The sequence below is a fragment of the Panthera pardus genome, unplaced genomic scaffold, assembly GCF_024362965.1.
Source record: "Panthera pardus isolate Hobbes unplaced genomic scaffold, ASM2436296v1 HiC_scaffold_27, whole genome shotgun sequence".
Taxonomy (NCBI): Eukaryota; Metazoa; Chordata; class Mammalia; order Carnivora; family Felidae; genus Panthera; species Panthera pardus.
The window spans coordinates 67013092-67032933 of record NW_026526843.1 but is presented as its reverse complement, the minus strand read 5'-3'; the positions used below and the strand labels follow the sequence as shown (position 1 = coordinate 67032933).

Here is a 19842-nt window from a genome sequence, read left to right as displayed (position 1 = left end):
TGTATTTGAAAGATAAAACTGTGTTTCTTTACTTATATTATCTAACATATTATAGAATATATATGATTTCTATATTAAGATAATTCTACTTTGACCCAATTAATGAGGTTTGACTGTACTGTATAATTAAACAGAGTATGTAAAATAGAGCCACAAAATAAACCCCAGTCACAAAAACACACATAAAGTTTTGAACACTGGCATCAGACATGATTTAATTGGACATTCCAATTTTTAATTCTAATTTCAAAACAGAAGTGCTTAAAAAAAAGTCCAAAGTTTCTTTTAGTATCACATGCTTACAAAGAATAAAATGCAGATCAAGTTTTCTAAAAAGTTGCTTTAAATGTGAAATACCACTGGATGGAGAGCATAGTGATAGGCAATTTAGTAAACCCAGAGAAACGCAGCAGTCAGTGTCAGTTCAGGCAAATTAACATGGCAGAGAGCAGAGGTTTTCACCTGTGCCACTCCAGATGTACTTCCTGTGGCTGGGGTATGCACGGCCAGTGAAAAGACAGTGTCAGAACAGGTCATAAATTATCTTTATAAAGTGACCAGAAAATCATGTAATCAGAAAGCTACTTACTGTGTGTTTCCATTTGCTCTGAGAGACATTCTATTCTAAAAAGGTTGGCTATCCTCTCTCATTTCCACTCTCTGTTTTCTATCACCCTACTTACTGTGCTCACTTACTCATGCACTCAAAAGACTGTCATGGGTTCTGTAAGAACCGTTTAGAGAGATCCTTAGCCCCAGCCCCATTCTTGGAGAAAAATCTGAAAAATCTGAGAGAAAGGAAAGGACATAAGTAGGAAGTTACCTGAGTGCAAACAGGTAAATTAGCAGACTCTTTACACATAAACAAGGAGAAGGAAAGTGCTATGGACTGAATATTTGTACCCCTCTGAAATTCACATTGGGGATTCAGCCTTAATCCCCAAGGTGATGGGATTTGGAGGTGGGGGCCTTTGGAAAGTAATCAGGATTAGATGAAGTCATAACGGAAGAATTCCCATAACAAAATTAGTATCCTTATGAAGAGTCTAGAGTACCCTCCGTCCCCCTTTTCTCTGCCATCTGAAGACACAGCAAGAAGGTGGCCATCTGCAAACCAGGAAGAGGGTCCTCCCTGGACACTGAGTCTGCAGGAACCCCAATCTTGGGCCTCTAAGCTTCCAGAAATGTGAGAAATAAATGTTTGTTATTTAAGCCGCCCAGTCTACAGTATTTTGTTACAGCAGTCTCAATTAAGAAAGTTAGGAGAAACATTCTTCAAATGAGGTTACCTAAACATGGGACTAGGGAAAAGGACTTAAGGATTCCTCCATTACTCTTGGTGTGTCAGCCTGGGGGCTACGGTCACCACCATCCATATAACACATATTTACATAGGCTGCCAAATGTAGATACAGCTAGATATACAGACACATTGAAACTACTTACATTCAGAAAAATTCCCGTGTATGCTTAGACACACACACGAATGCAGTTATTTATAAGAAACAGATATATGCCAACAGATAACAAAATACACATAGATATGAACACTAGAATCAGGGAGTGAAGATGTAAGTGAAAGAGTTTAAGAACCGATGGGAGGACAGGGAGTTGGTGGTGGATGGGGGGTTGGATGCTGTAAAAAGTCAGTAGGCGAGTGAGACAGACAGGTAAGGATCACCAAGGAAGGACTGCTTGTGAAGGCAGCTATAGACTTGACTGCTGGATTCCTGTTTGCCAAAGACAGAGACTTCAATTATTCTGCATGTTGTGTGTTGGCCCACTCTTCTGAGGCAAAAGTTGGTGCACAAGGCTCTCTTCAGGGTACTAACTTACCTCTGATTCCCTCTCTGTTCCCTAGGTGTAAGACACTATTGCAGGCATCTCTTTTCCCTTCCTTTTTGGAACTGGGATCCTGGCTCCTGGGTTTTTCTGCATTTTCTGCTACAGATACGTCTCTGAGCACCAGCAATCTTCAGAAAAGGTGATTTCAATTGCTAATATCAAAATTCTTAAATACAGACACTGCACTTGCATTTTTTGATATTTCACCAAAGGGAGAGTAGAAATTATGTATGCAGATACAGAGAAGGCAAGAACAGGGACAGTAATTCTATACAGAAAGGCGTTTGTCACTCAGTGTGAGGCAACATGTGAGTAATGAAGAAAACCATGATCTGGTACTCTCCTTTCCCAAGAAAAGGCACTTAGAATAGATATTTCCAATTTGTGGTAGTATAAAATCCAACACTTTAGGGTTTCCCCACTTGAAACAATGTCCCAAAGCACCCACCACTCATTCACACAATGAAACTACACATAAGAAAAATTTCCAAACTTCAGTCATAAGTTATTATTAATACCTACTCTGCAAACAGTAGTTAGGAAACTAAATTTGTAACAGATCTGGAGGATAAAAACACATGCAAACTTCCATGAACCATGAAAGAATTAAGGCCTACTACAGAGTGCCTGGGCGGGCATATTCCTCCAGGCAGAGGTTCACTTCGAAAGCAGTTAGTGGATCAGAAAAGTTCATTCTTCTTGGGTGGGATGGGATGGAAAGGGGCAGGGTAGGAGTGATCAGGCCAACACATTTCAGTCCCATGCATGATCAACCGAGGCAGGAACCAGCTGTCAAAAGGCTCCCTGCAGCCAGGGCCCAGAGGCCTCACTGCATGGCACAGATGCTGTGAGGCAGGAACTCCTGTACGTAGGTGGCAGCTGCCTTGGAGAGGTAGGTCATGGTGCCAAACCTGCCACTGGGCGCACTGTCATACAGAAGAGTACAGATGCCAGACGCAGGATCCTTGGCCAACATGGTATCATCTGCCCCGAGGGTTTTCTGTTTGGTTTTTAAGGGTAGGAGAACACAGGGGAAAGGAAAAATTACTAATCTTACTAGTTAAAGTCCTCATTGGGATTACTCAGAGCCTCCTCCCCATCACCAGCTAGTTGAATCTTAGGCTGTTTTGGTAGGAAGGGATCGGTTATGCACAAAATGTTGAATGTGAGTTTCTATATGTACATTTTTCCCTAGATACCCACATCCTACGACATTATTTTTTTAATTAAAACATTTTTAATGTTTATTTTTGAGAGAGAGAGAGACAGAGAAAGAGAGGGAGAGAGAGAGGCAGAGAGAGAGTGGGGGCAGAGGATCCAAAGCAGGCCCCAGGCTCTGAGCTGACAGCACAGCCCGGTGCGAGACTCAAACCCACAAACCATGAGATCATGACCTGAGCTGAACCGACTGAGCCACCCAGGTGCCTTCATGATGACATTACTTTTAAAATATTAATTGTTCAGAATTTTGAAAGTTAAATATAACAGTTAATTAAACAAGTTGTACCTGTTAAGAGTCAAATGTTAATACTTACAAATCACCCCAGAGGGACTTGGGTCCTAATCTTTCCAGTACTACTGATTTCAGCACATATTATTTTATCTTGCTTTTGATGATTATTTCTTTCTAAGTAGACTTAGTTCAAATAGACTGTACACTTTCCAAGCTAGAGTCTATGCCTAAAAGGGATCATATTGTCTGATACACAGACTAACAGCAATCCAGAATATTTAAAATTAGGACTGTCCTGGGTACTTCTGATTTTTTTTTTGCATTTTTCCACAGTGCCTAGTAATAGAATGAAACACCTATTACATATTTTGGAGATTTTCCTATTGATGACAGGGCATGTACTTCACCTTAGTGTTTCTACTCTTAATCTAGGAAACATTTGGAAAGCTTTCAATAGTCTGCATTTTGTAAACATGGTTAATGTCCTGGAAGAAGATACATTAAGAAAAAGTTTTTAAATGTAGAATTAAAAGTTTCACTTTAATATTTTCCTATAGGTAAGTAGCTAACGCAAAAACAAAACAAAACCAAGCCAAAATTGAATCTTCTCTTTTCCTTAATAGCCCAAAAAGGATATGCTATCCAGTTGTCTCTTCTTAAGTCCTTATTGCTATAAAAAGCCATGTGATAAGAAGACTGAAATATGATGAAAAGCATAAAAGCCTCCTGAATTCCAGGCAACTTTACTATCTCACACAATCACAAAAACACTTGGTGAAAGACAGAGGCCGTCCCGCAGCCTACTTCTGCAAACAGAGCTCAGAGCCATTACAGAGGGGCCCAGAAAAGAGCTATGAGGAAGAGGGCACAAGAAAGTGACCTTGGCTTCACTAAGAGCTCTGAATGCAGTTAGGTTAGTGTCAGACATTCCCCTTTGAGAAAACAACAGGCTTGCCACTTGCCTACCTGTTCTTGAAGGAACAAGTCATTAGCAATATGCACTATCTTTTCCACAGCAATGATGCTTCCAATACTATGAATTTCAATATCTGCCATCATGGTGAGGACAAGGATGGCTTCAACCAGAAGCTGGCGGTACTCTGGCTGAGGTACACGGTTCAGGACAGATTCCACATGAACAGAGAATTTAATCTCGCCTGGAGTCATCTGTAATAGAGAAAAAGAAAATCAATTCCTAAGAGCCCGTCATCCAGGAGTTATCAATCACCTATTCTGAAAGGCAGGAAAAGCACTATAGCCAAAGTGCAGCTCAGTCTCCTTCAAAGTACCTGAGTGAGTAAATTGGTCCGATCTTTTTGGAATGCAGTCTAGCATTGCATAACAAGAGTGATAAAAGTGTCAATGCCCCTTAACTCACAATCCTATTTTTGAGAGTTTATCCGAAGTTAATAATTCAAGTGAGGGAAAAAGCCCTATGTGCAAGAGTGTTTACAGCATTAGTCACAAATGTAAAACTAAAAGTAATCTAAACATGGGAATGGTCATGTAAATAAATGGCATATTATGGTACAGCAACTTCATGGGTTTTTATAGCGTCATTTAAAAGAATAAATATGATGACTGTATATACAGGAAAAATCTAAGTAGAACTTAAAACTGTATGTACAGGATGACTAGAATTATGTAAAACATTTATATACTGTTAGATTAAAATGGGCATGAAGAAATACAAAGTTATTTTAGGGTGAAGAGCAGTGAGGAATAATTTTTGGCAAAATTGTATTGAGTATATAATGGACCTTGTATATAATGGACCCAAATATATATATTTGGACCCTAAAGACCAGGGTTCAAGTCCTGTCTTTGTTAGTTACTAGTTCTAGGACCCTGAACAATTCATTTCCCTAAATTTGTTTCCTTATTTGTCAATCGGAAACTACAATCCCTTCCTTAGCTGTCTCACATACCTGTTTTTTAAAAATTTTTAAAAAATGTTTATCTTTATTTTTGAGACAGAGAGAGACAGAGCATGAGCGGGGGAGAGGCAGAGAGAGAGGGAGACACAGAATCAGAAGCAGGCTCCAGGCTCTGAGCTGTCAGCACAGAGCCCAACATGGGCTTGAACTCGTCCACTGCGAGATCATGACCCGAGCTGAAGTCAGACGCTCAACCGACTGAGCCACCCAGGTGCTCCTCACATACCTGTTTTAAAGATCAAATTAAAGAATGTGTAAAGGTACTCTGAAGATTCTTAAAGGTACCATGTATTATTATTAATTATATTAACATTTCAATCTTGCTTAAAAGCAGAGAAAGGACAGAGAGGGCACAGTGTTCTTTATTAGAGAAGAGGCCTAGAGGCAAGAGTGAAGCTCTGAGGCATAGCATTAGCTTTCTGCACTCGCCCCTCCAGCCATTGCCTACAACAACTCCAGTGTTTTTGAGAATGCTCTACCATCCAATCTTACTATTCCTAATTTGCTAATTCTAGTTCCTTTGTTGGCTTTGTATAAAAGTTATTTCTTTAGAATACCTATGTGATTGGGCAAAAAGGGAAATATAAAAGCACCCAATAATACATGTCTGTGGTTCATGGCATTATTTTCCAACCATGGTTATATATCAGACTCATTCTAAGGATTGTTTGCTTGTTTGTTTATTTGAGAGAGAGAGAGAGAGAGAGAGAGAGAAGGGCAGAGAAGGAGAGAGAATCTCTCCATGTTGGAGTCAGATGCAGGGCTCAATCCCACAACCTGATGATGACCTGAACCAAAATCAAGAGTTGGACGCTCAACTGACTGAGCCACTCAGGTGCCCCAAGGATTTTTTTTTAGAGTACAGATGCTCAGGTTCCATCCCTGGAGATTTTAATTCACTAAATTGGAGATGGGAGCTCAGGTTGCTATGACATATGGTTAGAGCTGAGGACCACTAGTTCATAATATAATAGTCTACAAGCATCCTACAAGAGAAAGGTGGGGATGAAAAGGATGGGGACATGAGAGGTCATCCATTTCTAGATTTCTATCTTGTCTGCCCTCTCTAACTGGCAATACTCACATAAACCAGCCTAACTTAACCATCAAAAGGGGGCTGTCCTTATATAATTAATGTAATACATAATTACTCTCTAATGTTCCCATTCTATTTCTTTTCCTATTCTGTTTTTAAAAAATATTCTCTCCTTTCCTCAACTGCACTTCATGTTTAGTTGATCTAGAGTCATAGAACTGTTATGTTGAAAAATGATCACTGAAATACTTTAGTGACATAAACCATCAATCACATAAATGTGAAAGACACAGAATCTCACCTCTCTAGTGGTTGAAGAAGGAAGAACAAAACCTTCTACAGAGAGTCCATGACACTGCAAAAGAGCAAAAACATGTTGTCACCAAGGATATGCTGATAAATGGGAGCCTGTAAGGAGACACTTAGTATTTCTTTTTTTTTTAATTTTTATTTTTTAACGTTTATTTATTTTTGAGACAGAGAGAGACAGAGCATGAACGGGGGAGGGTCAGAGAGAGGGAGACACAGAATCCGAAACAGGCTCCAGGCTCTGAGCTGTCAGCACAGAGCCCGACACGGGGCTCGAACTCACGGACCGCGAGATCATGACCCGAGCTGAAGTCGGCCGCTTAACCGACTGAGCCACCCAGGCACCCCGACACTTAGTATTTCTAAGTGCGCTTCATGGGGTAGATGCTGAACAATCACAGGCCAGTGAAAGGCCCTGCAACCCAAGTGTCCTTGCCAAGGGCTTATGATTATTATGTGGCAAGAAGCAGGGCTGGGCTACAGTAGATGCAAGATTTACCCTCAATTTAAAGGAGTGGAAGTGATAGAGAAGGTCTACCTTCTGGGATAGACTAGTCCCAAAGATTCAGAGACTATCAGAAAAGATATCATGCTAGGTCCCAGACCCATCACAAATAGGCTTTCAGAAAGACTTTTAGGCTGAAGAATAAAAACCCTCAAAATACATACTTTTCAGACTTGTATAGTTACTACATTTTAAATTTTTTTTAATGTTTATTTATTTTTGAGAGACAGAGAGAGACAGGGCATGAGCAGGGGAGGAGCAGAGAGAGGGAGACACAGAATCAGAAGCAAGCTCCAGGCTCTGGGCTGTCAGCACAGAGCCCGACGTGGGGCTCAAACTCACGAACGAACCGTGAGATCATGACCTCAGCTGCAGTTGGACGCTTAACTGACTGAGCCACCCAGGCACCCAGCAGTTACTACATTTTCTAGTTAAGCATCCCCCGCCCCCGAACATCAGTGCTCTTGATGCCCTCACTCTGCTGTACTTTTACTACAATACTTGTCTTCTTTTAATTCTATATAATTTACTTATTATGTTTATTATTTATTGAATAGCAGAATCTAAGCTCCCATAAGGATAGACTGTTGTCTGTTTTGTTCTTTGCTGTATCACCATGAGCACTTAGGACACTGCCTAGCGTACAGCAGATGCTCAGAAAATATAAATGAATGATATTTTATCTTCTCTCTTACAATCAACTCAATTATTAAAAAGCAATGGGCATTAAGGACTTGCCATTTTAGATGTTAAACAAATTAAAACAACATATATTAAGCCACAGACAAAGATTCCAATCCAGCAGGTTTACTGGCTCTGGTACCTGACACTTCCATCCCATGTTTCCTATGCCAAATAACAGTCTTAGTACGGAGAATTACCAGCCTGCAAACATATGTGCCAATGTGATGAGTATGTTACATTCATTCTAAAAGGAATGGAATTAAAAAAGAGGGCATTTGTTTGTCCTCTTATATTAGGATTCCAAGTCCATGTTTTGATTCTGCCATAAAATACTCAATCTTCCTGGTCATATTTAAATGTTCCTGTTCTTGTATTTGCAAGACCTTGTGGTTCTATACCTTTATCATAATACATTTCAGCTTTACATTATAGCTGCAATTTAAGAAGATAACTATGGATTAAACTTCTTGATGATAAAAACAGATACATTCCATGGTATCTGGGGTAGAACAGCACCCACTACATGTCTGTGAAATCAAATTTCCATAACCCAGGCATAGCTGTAGAGATAAAATATCTGTCTGTGACCAGGGTGCTAGAGAAGTTAGATGGAGAGTTTTAATAATATTCTCTGAAAAGAAGATTGCCAGAGCTACTAGTCTGAGGAAACAACTTTTACCTTTCCAAAAGATCACCTGTTTTGGTCCCTGGAAGAACATCATTGTGCTAAGGGGAGAAACATAACTAAGGTTTTGAAGCCCTGAATGAAATCTTCTTCAGGTCCTTGCTAAGGGCAATGAAGCAGAAAGTACCACCTAAGAGACTATAAATGAGACCTATGAATGAGTACCATGGTCTTCCTGGCCCTCTAAATCTGTCACAATCATACTGGTGTGATGTCCTCTTAAATGTCTTTGGCAAGCTAGGCCTTTGAAAGAAAAACAAAAATTGGTCACACCAACAAAGGCTTTGGGTCATTAAAATCATTATAATCTTGCATCTATTTAGTAGTTTTCATCCAAGAAAAAATAGAACAGCTTCTTACACTAACTCCTCAGACACCGCAGCAGTTTTACTCTATTGTCAGCACATTACTACAAATAACATTTCCACTCTACAATAGCTACAAAGAAAGCAGGCTCTTTATCACCAGATTTTATAAGCAGCAAATGTATCACAAAGTCCAACAATGTTCAAGTATGAGCAAAAGTAGAGAAGTGATGATTTTTGAAATCTAATTTATAAAAAATACCTTAGTGTCAATAATAGAAAGAGACTAAATCATAAATAATACCAAAATAATAAATCAACTTCTTTGATTAGGTCTTCTAGGTTTTGTCCATATGAGCATATGACATTTATATAATTGTAGTGATGTCACAGTCAAGTCATATCTCAGCCAAGGAGACTGAGGATATCAAGTGGGAAAATAAAGATACATCTACAATGTGTTATGCTTACCTTCTGTAAAACTTTCCATACTTTTTGATAAAATCCAATTGGCACTCTGTTCAGTGCTCCATCTAGCCTTCTTCGGCGTTGCCACTGACCTTGACGATTATCTTTAGATGTCTGTTGACCTCTAGGAAAGGACCCACTACTTGGAGTCACAGATGTTCCAGGTGACTTGGGAGAAGAGGAGAGGAAAGAACATAAATCAAAAGTTATCTCTGTTCTTCTGATAAAGTATTATAGCATAGTGAATAATAAACACTGTCAGTAGAATTAGAAACCACATATTAAGTGTAACACCCAAGATAAAGAGGTTAGAGTAAAGCTAGTAGACTTATGAGTAGCTAGCAACAATGTAAACCTTTGTAAATCTAGATCCTTTTAGAAAGCACTCTAGTGATACTTAAATAGTGCCATAGAAATACTGATGACCTGGGAGTTTCTTAGCTGTCTCTTTCCTTGGTTATCTCTGTTAAAATTCCAGCTGCTCTATGGCTTAGTTTGTTGCTTTCATGGCCTATAATACAAGCCTCAATCAAATTAAAAGAATTGAAATCAGATAAAGCATGTTCTCTGACTACAATGAAATTAAATTAGAAATAAAAAACAGAAGGAAATTTAGGAAATTTACAAATATGTGGAAATTAAACAATATGCCTCTAAATAACTGGTGGTTTAAGAAAGAGATCACAAGGAAAATTAGAAAACACTCTGAGATAAAGGAAAATGAAAATACAACATGCCAAAACTTATGGGACGCAGCTGAAAGTGCTTTAAAGAGAAATTTATGTCATAGATGCTCATATTAAAAAAGAAGAAATATCTCAAATTGATAGCCAAACAATGAAAAAAACCTTCAGACAATGAAAAAAACAAGAGCAAGCTAAGCCAAAAGCAAGAAGGAAGAAAATAATAAACAGTGCAGGAGAAAGAAATAAAATAGAGAATAGAAAAGCAACAGAGAAAAGCAATGAAACTAAAATTTGTTTCTTTGACAGTAAATATAAACTAAATTGACAAATCTTTAGCTCCCCCTCAAAAAGTTAAGACTGAATGTATTAAAATCAGGACAGAAAGAGGGAACATCACCTCTGACTTTAAAGAAACAAAAAGGACTCTAAGGATGTACCATCAGCAGCCATATGTCAACAAATTACATAACTTAGATGAAATGGACAAATTCCTAGAAAGACATAAACTATCCAACCTGACTCAAGAAGAAACAGAAAGTCTGAATAGATCTATAATAGAGATCAAATTAGTAATTATAAAACTTCCCACAAAGAAAAACTCAGGCACAGATGGCTTCACTGGTTAATTCTATCAAACATTTAAAGATTAATTATCAGTTCCTAACAAACTCTCCCCCAAAAAGAGAAGGAACTTTCCAACTCATTTTGAGGCCAGTATTACCCTTATTCCAAAATCAAAGACATCACAGGAAAACTACAGATCAATATCCCTTCTGAATATAGATACAAAAATCAACAAAATACTAGCAAACCAAATTCAGCAACATAGAAAAGAATTATGCACCATGATGAAATAGAATTTACTACAGAAATTCAAGGTTTCACATCTAGACATCAATTAATGTAATACACCACATCAGGAGAATAAAGGATAAACACCACATCATCCTAATAGATGCAGAAAAAGCATTCAATAAAATCTAACACTCCTTCATGATAAAGACACTCAACAAACTAGAGACAGATGGGAACTTTATCAATTTAATAAAGTACATCTACAAAACCCCACAGCTGGCATCATAACAAATGGTCAAAGACTGAATGTTTTTCCTCTTAAGTTTAGAGGATAGTTTAGAATAACACAAAGATGTTTTTACTCTTGCTACTTCTAATCAGCATTGCACTAGAGGTTCTAGTCAGTGCTATTAAGCAAGAAAAGAAATAAAAGACATCCAGAGTGAAAGGAAAAAGTAAAACTACATCTGCAAATGACATAATCTTATATATAAGGAATTGTAAATTTGTACAATATAAGATCAATATAAAATTTGTACAATATAAGATCAATATAAAAATTGTACAATATGAGATCAATATAAAAATCACTTGTAATTTCTAAACACTAGCAATCAACAATCTGCAAATGAAATTAAGAAAAAACTTTCATTTAAAATAGCATCTGAAAGAATAAAATACTTAGGAATAAATTTAACAAAAGAAGTATAAAACATATACTCTGAAAACTACCATACATTTTGAAAGAAATTAAAAACCTAAATAAATGGAAAGAAATCCCATGTTCATCGATCAGAAGACTTAACATTGTTAAGGTGGCAATACCCTTTAAATTTATCTACAGATTGAAATTTATCTATAGTCTTCATCATAATCCTAACTAGGTTCTTTGCAGAAATTGACAAGTTTATCCTAACACTCACATGGAAATTAAAGGGACCCATGATAGCTAATACAACCTTAAAAAACAAAAAAACAAAAAACAACAAACAACAAACAAACAACAAAAAAGTTGGAGTTGCCTTAATGTCTTCAGTTTAAGAAATCTGAAGTCAGAGGCCATTACATTGGTTTAAACCAAGGAAATCTAATCGGAAATCAGTCTTCCTAAAATGTAAACTTCATGATGGCAAGGACCATATCCGTTCTGTTGTTTATTGTATTTCCAGTGTCTGGTACAAAATTGGCACTCAATAAATATTTACTAAGTACATTACTAATCAGAATAACAGCCAATCCAGTGGCTTTCAAACTTAAAAGTACATCAGAATCACCTGGAAAGCTTATTAAAACACAGATTGCTGGGCCTTACCCAAGCCTCTCTGATTCAGTAGGCCTAGGGTGGGGACCAAGATTTTACATTTCTAAGAAGCTCCCAGGGGATGCTGATACCATCTAGTACAGTGCCTGGCACCTAGTATACATGCAATTAATTATATTAGTTGAAAGAATAAATGCATAAACAGACACTTAAGTACTTATTAAATTGAATTTTGTTTTCTCTGAAATGGAAAAGAGGCTAGAGCTGAACCCCCTTTGATACCCCTTGTAGGAAAACGAATGGAAAGATTTTACCCCCATACATGAAGTTGATTTATAGTTATTTTAGTTCTTGATTCATTTTGGTTTTCTTTTCAGTCAGTATATGTCATGACTTATATAACAGCATATTCAAAGTACTTGTGAATGGTATATAACAGCAGTTACCAGAAAAGATGGTGATGTCAAATCTATACCCAAGGGATGACCACCATTGGACTATAAAAAAAATTAGAAAATAAGATTTTAGAAGAGATGAGGCAAGGCAAACATTATTTGTGTTTAAAAACATATTAGTAGAGTAAAATTACAGACTATTCAAGTAACTAGCCAGCATGTTATTATTTAAAAAGCTGATGAAATAGCCTTACTCCAGAAGCTATGGTAAAAGGTAAAGAAAAACTGCCTTTAAAAATATTTTTTCCCATGATCAGAAAAAAGGGCATTGGTGAGTGGTAGAGAAAAGGGTTTAGAACAATACAAAATACCAGACAGGCAAGTAAGGATGGAAATCAATAATTAGAAATTAGAAAGTAATGAAAATTTAGGTCTCTCAATCCTTGACATTATAGTCCTAATGATTTTGCCTTTCTTGAATTCCTATAGGTAGTGGATGTGTAAAAAGGAATTAAATGATATAGCTGGATAGGTCAAGTCCTTAATATCATACTAATCTAGCTGGGAACACGGGCTTCAAGTTCTAAATATATAATGAACTTGTAAGTAATACTGTGTGCCTATAAACAACTATAAAAAAATATTTAGCCAATCACTCTCAGCCAAAACAAGGACTGTTTACCAACAACATCAGTTTAACTCCTCAGTATGAAACATAGTTCTTTCACCTTTCAGATAGGAAAATGTTCAGGTTATCCAAATTATCTGTGAAAAAACCTGTAGTAGTTAACAGTTTCCTATTAGTCCATTCAGTTCTTACCCTTGCATAATATGAATCTGAAAAGTTTCCTTCAAATTAAACTTCAAGCATTGGCTCATTCTTGTCCTAAATGGTTCTGACTCCCATAAAACCTCCAACAAAAAATTTCCATTTTGTCTCTCCTCTTCTGGATGTGCTTTAGTACTGCAAGCTACCATAAGTCAGGAGGAGTAGTTTTAAGATTTTCATAAAAAGTGCTACTAGGGGAGACCAAATCAGTACCTTCTCAATTTGGAGACTCTGAAAATCACATGATTTCCCAGAGTTTTGAATAAAGCTATGGAAGTTTGTGTTAAGTATTTCTTTGTAGAGCATAATAATTCATCTATTCTCAGCTGCAAGGAAAATGAATAAGAGGCTACAGTATGATGTCTGATAATTCCCATCAGCTCCCCGAATGATTTCAATGTTTTACCTCTATGTATCCACAACACCTTTTGTATACCTCTCTCATGACAATGATAAAAATCTAATTTGGGGGAAATACCTGAAACTAGATTTTTTTTTTTAAATTTTAGGGAGAGAGGGAGAGAAAGAGAGTGAGCAGGAGAGAGGGGCAGAGGGGGAGAGAGAGAATCTTAAGCAGGCTCCATGCTGAGCATGGAGCCTGACATGGGGCTTGATCCCTTGACCTGAGCAGAAACCAAGAGTTGGACGCTCAAGTGACTGAGCCACCCAGGAGCCCCAAGAAACTAGATTTTTAAAAAGGCCCTCATCCAATCTGGTGTTCTCTCTAGTACCTGTTCTTAAACGTAAGGAAATGGAGTCTAGTTGCATAGAGAAAATTAATTCCAAAATTACATGTTAATTCTAATAAGAGGAACTCAGGGTTTCAATTTCTTGCTAACAGAAACAAATTACTTTCCTCCTAAAATTAGCAAAACAGTTTGGTCCAGAAAAGGAAAGCTATCTATAAAATGAATGCTACAAAGGAGAATCAAGCTACTCTGTGGTTTGTTATCTTACTTGTAAAAAGGCCATGAGCTCATGCATGTTATATAGAACTAAAGGCAGGTTAAATTATGTTAAAGGATCCCTAGTTGTTTCACCTGACTCTCAGTTGAGATAGATAGTCTACGAAATTCCGCCTGAAAAATAAATGGCTCCAATTAAACACAGGATATGAAACAAAATACACAATCCCAACAAAGATCAATTCCAAAAGAATGTTCTTTAACATGACAATATCCCAGCTAATCTCCTGAGATATCCCAAGATGTCTTACCTGCTTTATCTCACTTTTTAACTGCATTATCCCAGTTCGTTCTGTTTTGGTTGCCCCGACAGCACCAATCTCATGGATGGAAATAGCAGGGCTGACATTTGAATCAGTGGGACGAACTACATAGCATGACAGATTAAACAGAGAGGATAATCAGGTTCAAATAATTTTGTCCACCATGCTTAGAAGACTTAGATATATGTCCTCCTTTTATGTTAATAATAATAATGAAAATAACCCACTATATAACCTTGCTATTCAAAGTGTGGTCCATACACCAGCAGCATCAGCGTCACCTAGGAGCTTGTTAGTAGAATCTTGGGTACAACTTCAAGCCTACTGAATCAGTCTGTACTTTTGCAAGTTCCCCACATGATCCTTATGCACAGTAAGGCTTGAGAAGCAGTGCTTTATGACTTTCTTTTACCATTCAAAGGCCTAGGACCCATCCAACTGAAATTACATGTTTATTTATCCTAAGCCTAAAAGTGGAGCAGGAAAGATAACCTTTTTCATTTGCTCTGTTTTAGGTACTTGGCACCAAACACCACTGCCAAACCACCAAGTGCCAAGTGGAGGATTAATTTGCAATAGACCTTAAGATGTATGTGAATTCACAGGTGAAAGGATATATCTGATACACCCAGACACACCACTGCAAATGCTATTAAATTATTGCCAAATGGAATACAAGAAAGTTTCAAATGATACGGGTTGTCAGTTTTCCTAAAGTAGAAATTCAGGATAATGTAAAGGAATCGATAGAACAGTGCAAAAACAAAAGATGATGGCAATCCACTTAGTTGATTTATCATTTAAGGAGAAAAAAAGAGACATATACAGTAGTTTCCAAATCTTGTTCCAGAAGACAGCTTTGCTTTTAACTGTTTCATATACTGGGGTTCTATTTAGTTGGGGGAAAGTTTCCTCTGATAAAAGAAAAACATTTTAAAGTCAAACGAGACCAAACTAACACTCTAAAATGGAAATTCGGTTATTCAACCTTACCACTTCGTTCCACTCCGAACTCCTTGCCACTGAGAATGTGATGCAGGAGATTCTTCATGGCTGAAGGACTGAGATTCATCAGGCCGTCTGTGGCTTCCTCAGCTAGTTATCAGAAATGTTAGTACAGAGGACCACAATTTGCCTGACATACCCACCCTATTTTGTTCTCTATTTCCTTTCTTTCTTAGAATTTCTGAGTTATTTGATTGATTGGAAAAATAGAATTACAAATAAATTCTTAGCACCACACTGTCTGGGTATTCATAGTGCAATAGATTTCTTTTTTAGAGTAGGGGGAGAGAGAAAGAGAATCTTAATTTTAAGTAGGCTCCAAGCTCAGTGTGGAGCTCAATGAGGGGCTTGATCTCAGGACCATGAGATCCTGACCTGAGGTGAAATCAGGAGTCAGATGCTTGACTGATTGAGCCACCCAGGCACCCTGCATACTGCAATAGATTCTTTTTTTTTTTAATTAATTTATTTATTTTGAGAGAGAGAGAGAGCACGAGCGAGCGCAAGCATGAAGGTGGGGTGGGGCAGGGAGAGAGAGAGAGAGAGAGAGAGAGAGAGAGAGAGAGAGAGAGAGAGAGAGAATCTGAAGCAGGCTCCAGGCTCCAAGCTGTTAGTATACAGACCAACATGGGGTTTGAACTCACAGATGCGAGATCATGACTTGAACTGAAGTCAGAAGCTTAACTGACTGAGCCACACAGGCGCCCCTGCAATAGATTCTTAATAATTTAAAGACTGATTATCCAGTTTATGGGCTAATCAGATTCTTGATTTCTTCTTCATCCTCCTTCCACACCATTAGGGAACTTAGTAGAATCTTTATTTGAAGGTGGGAAGAATGTAAAGAGAAATATGGAACTGAAAGCTAGTCAGAGAAAAGCAATGGATGTATACATACAGAGGGACTAAAACAATAAACACTTCTCAGTCTGGAAATCTAGAGACTAAAAAGAGAATAGATATGAATCCATGAAATCATGAAGAATAATGAGAAGACTGGACTTTATCAATATCAGTTAGTGCTCACTTTGACAGCACATATACTAAAATTGGAACAATACAGAGAAGATTAGTATGGCTCCCGTGCAAGGATGACATGCAAATTTGTGAAGCGTTCCACATTTTGGTAAAAGAATTGCACTTTGAAAACTATAAGACACTTATGAAATAAATTGAAGAGCACACAAAGAAATGGAAAGACATTCCATACTCATGGATTGGAAGAACAAATATTGTCAAAATGTCTATACTACCCAAGGCAATCTACACATTCAATGCAATCCTTATCAAAATACCACCAGCATTTTTCACAGATCTAGAACAAACAATCCTAAAATTTGTATGGAGCCACAAGGACTCCAAACAGCCAAAGCAATCGTGAAAAAGAAAAGGAAAGCATTACAATTCTAGGGGCCAAGGTATATCACAAAGCTGAAGTAATCAAGACAGTATGATACTGGCATAAAAACAGGCACATAGATCAATGGAATGGAATAGAAAACCCAGAAATGAACCTTCAACTATATGGTCAACTAATCTTCGACAAAGCAGGAAAGAATATTCAATGGGAATAAGATAAGTGTCTTCAACAGATGGTGTTAGGAATATTGGACAGCGACATGCAGAAGAATGAAGCTGAACCACTTTCTTATACCAGACACAAAAATAAATTCAAAATGGATGAAAGACCTAAGTGTGAGACCTGAAACCATAAAAATCCTACAAGATAGTATAGGCAGTAGTCTCTTTGAAACTGGCTGTAGCAACTTCCTTCTAGCTGTGTCTCCTGAGGCAAGGGAAACAAAAGCAAAAATGAACTATTGAGATTATATCCAAATGAAAATGTTCTGCACAGCAAAGAAACAATCAACAAACCTAAAAGGCAACCGATGGAATGGGAGAAGATATTTGCAAATAACATATCTGATAAAGGGTTAGTATCCAAAATATAAGAAGTTGTAAACTCATCACCCAAAAAACAAATAATCCAGTTAAGAAATGGGCAGAAAACATGAATGGAGATTTTTCCAAAGAAGACATACAGATAGATGGCTAACAGACACATGAAAAGAGGCTCAATATCACTCCTCATCAGACAAATACAAATCAAAACTACAATGAGATATTGCCTCACATCAGTCAGAATAGTTAAAATTAACAACACAGGAAACAACAGGTGTTGGTGAGGATGCAGATAAAGGGGAACCCTCTAACACTTTTGGTGGGAATGCAAACTGGTGCAGCCACTGTGGAAAACAGTATGGAGGTCCCTCAAAAAGTTAAAAGAATTCCCTGCAGGATCTGGGTGGCTCAGTCGGTTGAGCGTCCAACTTCAACCCAGGTCATGATCCCACGCTTTGTGGGTTCAAGCCCCACATCGGGCTCTGTGCTGACAGCTCAGAGCCTGGATCCTGCTTCAGATTCTGTGTCTCCCTCTCTCTCTCTGCCCCTCCCCCATTCTGTCTCTCTGTCTCCCAAAACTAAATAAACATTAAAAAAAAAAAAAAGAATTCCCTACGATTCAGAAATTGTGCTATTAGGTATTTATCTAAAGGATACAGGGGTGCCTGGGTGGCTCAGTCAGTTAAGCATCTGACTTTGGCTCAGGTCATGATCTCACGGTTTGTGGGTTCGAGCCCCACATCAGGCTCTGTGCTGACAGCGTGGAGCCTGGAACCTGCTTCAGATTCTGTGTCTCCCTCTCGCTCTGCTCCTACCCCAACTCGTGCTCTGTTTCTGTCTCAAAAATAAATAAATATAAAAAAAATTAAAGGCTACAAAAATGCTGATTGGAAGGGGCACATGCACCCCATTGTTTTCAGCAGCATTATCAACAATAGTCAAATTATGGAAAAAGCCCAAATGTCCACCGACTGATGAATGGATAAAGATGTGACGTATATATACAATGGAATATTACTCAGACAAAGAAAAGAATGAAATCTTTGAATCTTGCCATTTGCAATGACATGGATGGAGCTCGAGTGTATTATGCTAGGTGAAATAAGTCAGTCAGAGAAAGACAAATACAATATGATTTCACTCATATGTGGAACTTAAGAAAAAAAACAGATGAACACAGGGGAAGCAAGAGAGGAAAACCAGAAAACAGACTCTTAACTATAGAGAACAAACTGAGGGTTGCTGGAGGGGAGATGGGTGGGGGGAATGGGTTAAATGGATGATGGCCATTAAGGAGGGCACTTGTAGTGAAGAGCACCTGGTGTTGTATAGAAGTGTTGAATCACTAGCTTGTACACCTGAAACTAATATTACATTATATGTTAACTAACTGGAATTTAAAGAAAAACTTGAAAAAGATAAAAAATCAGACAGTTAGTGAGACCTTACTACATGTCGGTCATGACTTTACACATGTTAGTAACAAACAGGTAGGACATGGCACTTGACCTTGAGAAGCTAAGCAACTATTTGGGAGAGATCACATACGTAAACAAAATAAACAACAATAAACATGACTATATTAAGTGCCAAATGAGAGGTACAGACAATAAATGCTTTGGAAATCAGACAAGACATCAATCTCCAAGGATGGTGACTGATAAAATTATTGGGAAATACTGTTGAAGTAGGAGGTAGGGGTCAGACTGTTGGGGGTCTTGAATATCACACCCAGGGATCTTGACTTTATCCTTGTAAGAAATAAAGAGCCATGGTTTTGATGAAGCCATAGGAAAAAAAATACGTAAGAGGCAAAGAAAAATGAAGAATGTTTGAGGATTTTTCCCTTCTTGAGGTTTATTATTAAATAATTAGACCTTAATAAAATATCCCTTGATACATGGCTAGAGGATATATGTATGTGTATAATGTAATACATATAATCCATAACAGTGTGCTAAATTGGAAATCATATGGAATCAGAAAGACTTGGACTCAAATTGTACTATTTACTAGATGTGTAATTTTAGGCAAGTTATTTAACCTCTCTGAAATTCAGATGACTTATTGGTAAAAGTGGAACAGAAATACCTTTTGCAGAGGGTTGTTGTAAGGATCAAATGAGATAATGTATATAAATATAAAGCAAAAAGCACACAGCCTGGCATATGGTAGGTATAAAATAATCATTATTTTCCTTTAAAGGGTTATTTTAATATAATTATCTTATGTAATTTAGGTTAGGCTCATGCAAAAAAATTTAGCTATTTATTAATAGCTCAATTAAAAGCCTTTTGGGGAAATGTAACAGAAACAATGGCTAACATTGAGTTTTACAACTCTATTTTCATTTTTGTATGCAGTCCCTATCTCTATTATTTTATCATTCTTAGAAATCAAACAAATATCAATGGAAAAATAGTCATGCCATGTGGGTCCCTTTCCCTCTCTCACACTGTATACAATTCTGTGCTACAGCTTCTACAGGCCCCAGGTTTTCTTCTAACTAAAACT

The 19842-nt window shown here is 37.6% G+C and overlaps 1 protein-coding gene and 1 non-coding gene across 7 annotated transcripts in view; one reads left to right on the top strand and one right to left on the bottom strand.

Moving 5' to 3' along the window:
• Positions 1 to 213: 213 nt before the first annotated feature.
• Positions 214 to 19842, bottom strand: part of PHKA1 (phosphorylase kinase regulatory subunit alpha 1) — a 169118-nt gene continuing 149489 nt past the window's right edge. For 2 of the 6 annotated variants that reach the window (XM_019439063.2, XM_019439067.2), the window contains 8 exons: positions 15415 to 15516; positions 14410 to 14525; positions 14234 to 14272; positions 12416 to 12466; positions 9231 to 9395; positions 6573 to 6626; positions 4265 to 4465; positions 214 to 2845 (listed from right to left, as the gene is read on the bottom strand). In XM_019439063.2, coding sequence (XP_019294608.2) covers positions 2672 to 2845; positions 4265 to 4465; positions 6573 to 6626; positions 9231 to 9395; positions 12416 to 12466; positions 14234 to 14272; positions 14410 to 14525; positions 15415 to 15516 — 902 coding nt within the window. In that variant the 3' untranslated portion in view covers positions 214 to 2671. The remainder of the gene's footprint in view (positions 2846 to 4264; positions 4466 to 6572; positions 6627 to 9230; positions 9396 to 12415; positions 12467 to 14233; positions 14273 to 14409; positions 14526 to 15414; positions 15517 to 19842) is intronic. The other 4 variants (XM_019439065.2, XM_019439068.2, XM_019439064.2 and 1 more) reach the window with 3 other exon arrangements.
• On the top strand, positions 16446 to 16552 carry LOC128773942 (U6 spliceosomal RNA). The gene has a single exon (XR_008418435.1). It is a non-coding gene; the product is annotated as a U6 spliceosomal RNA (small nuclear RNA).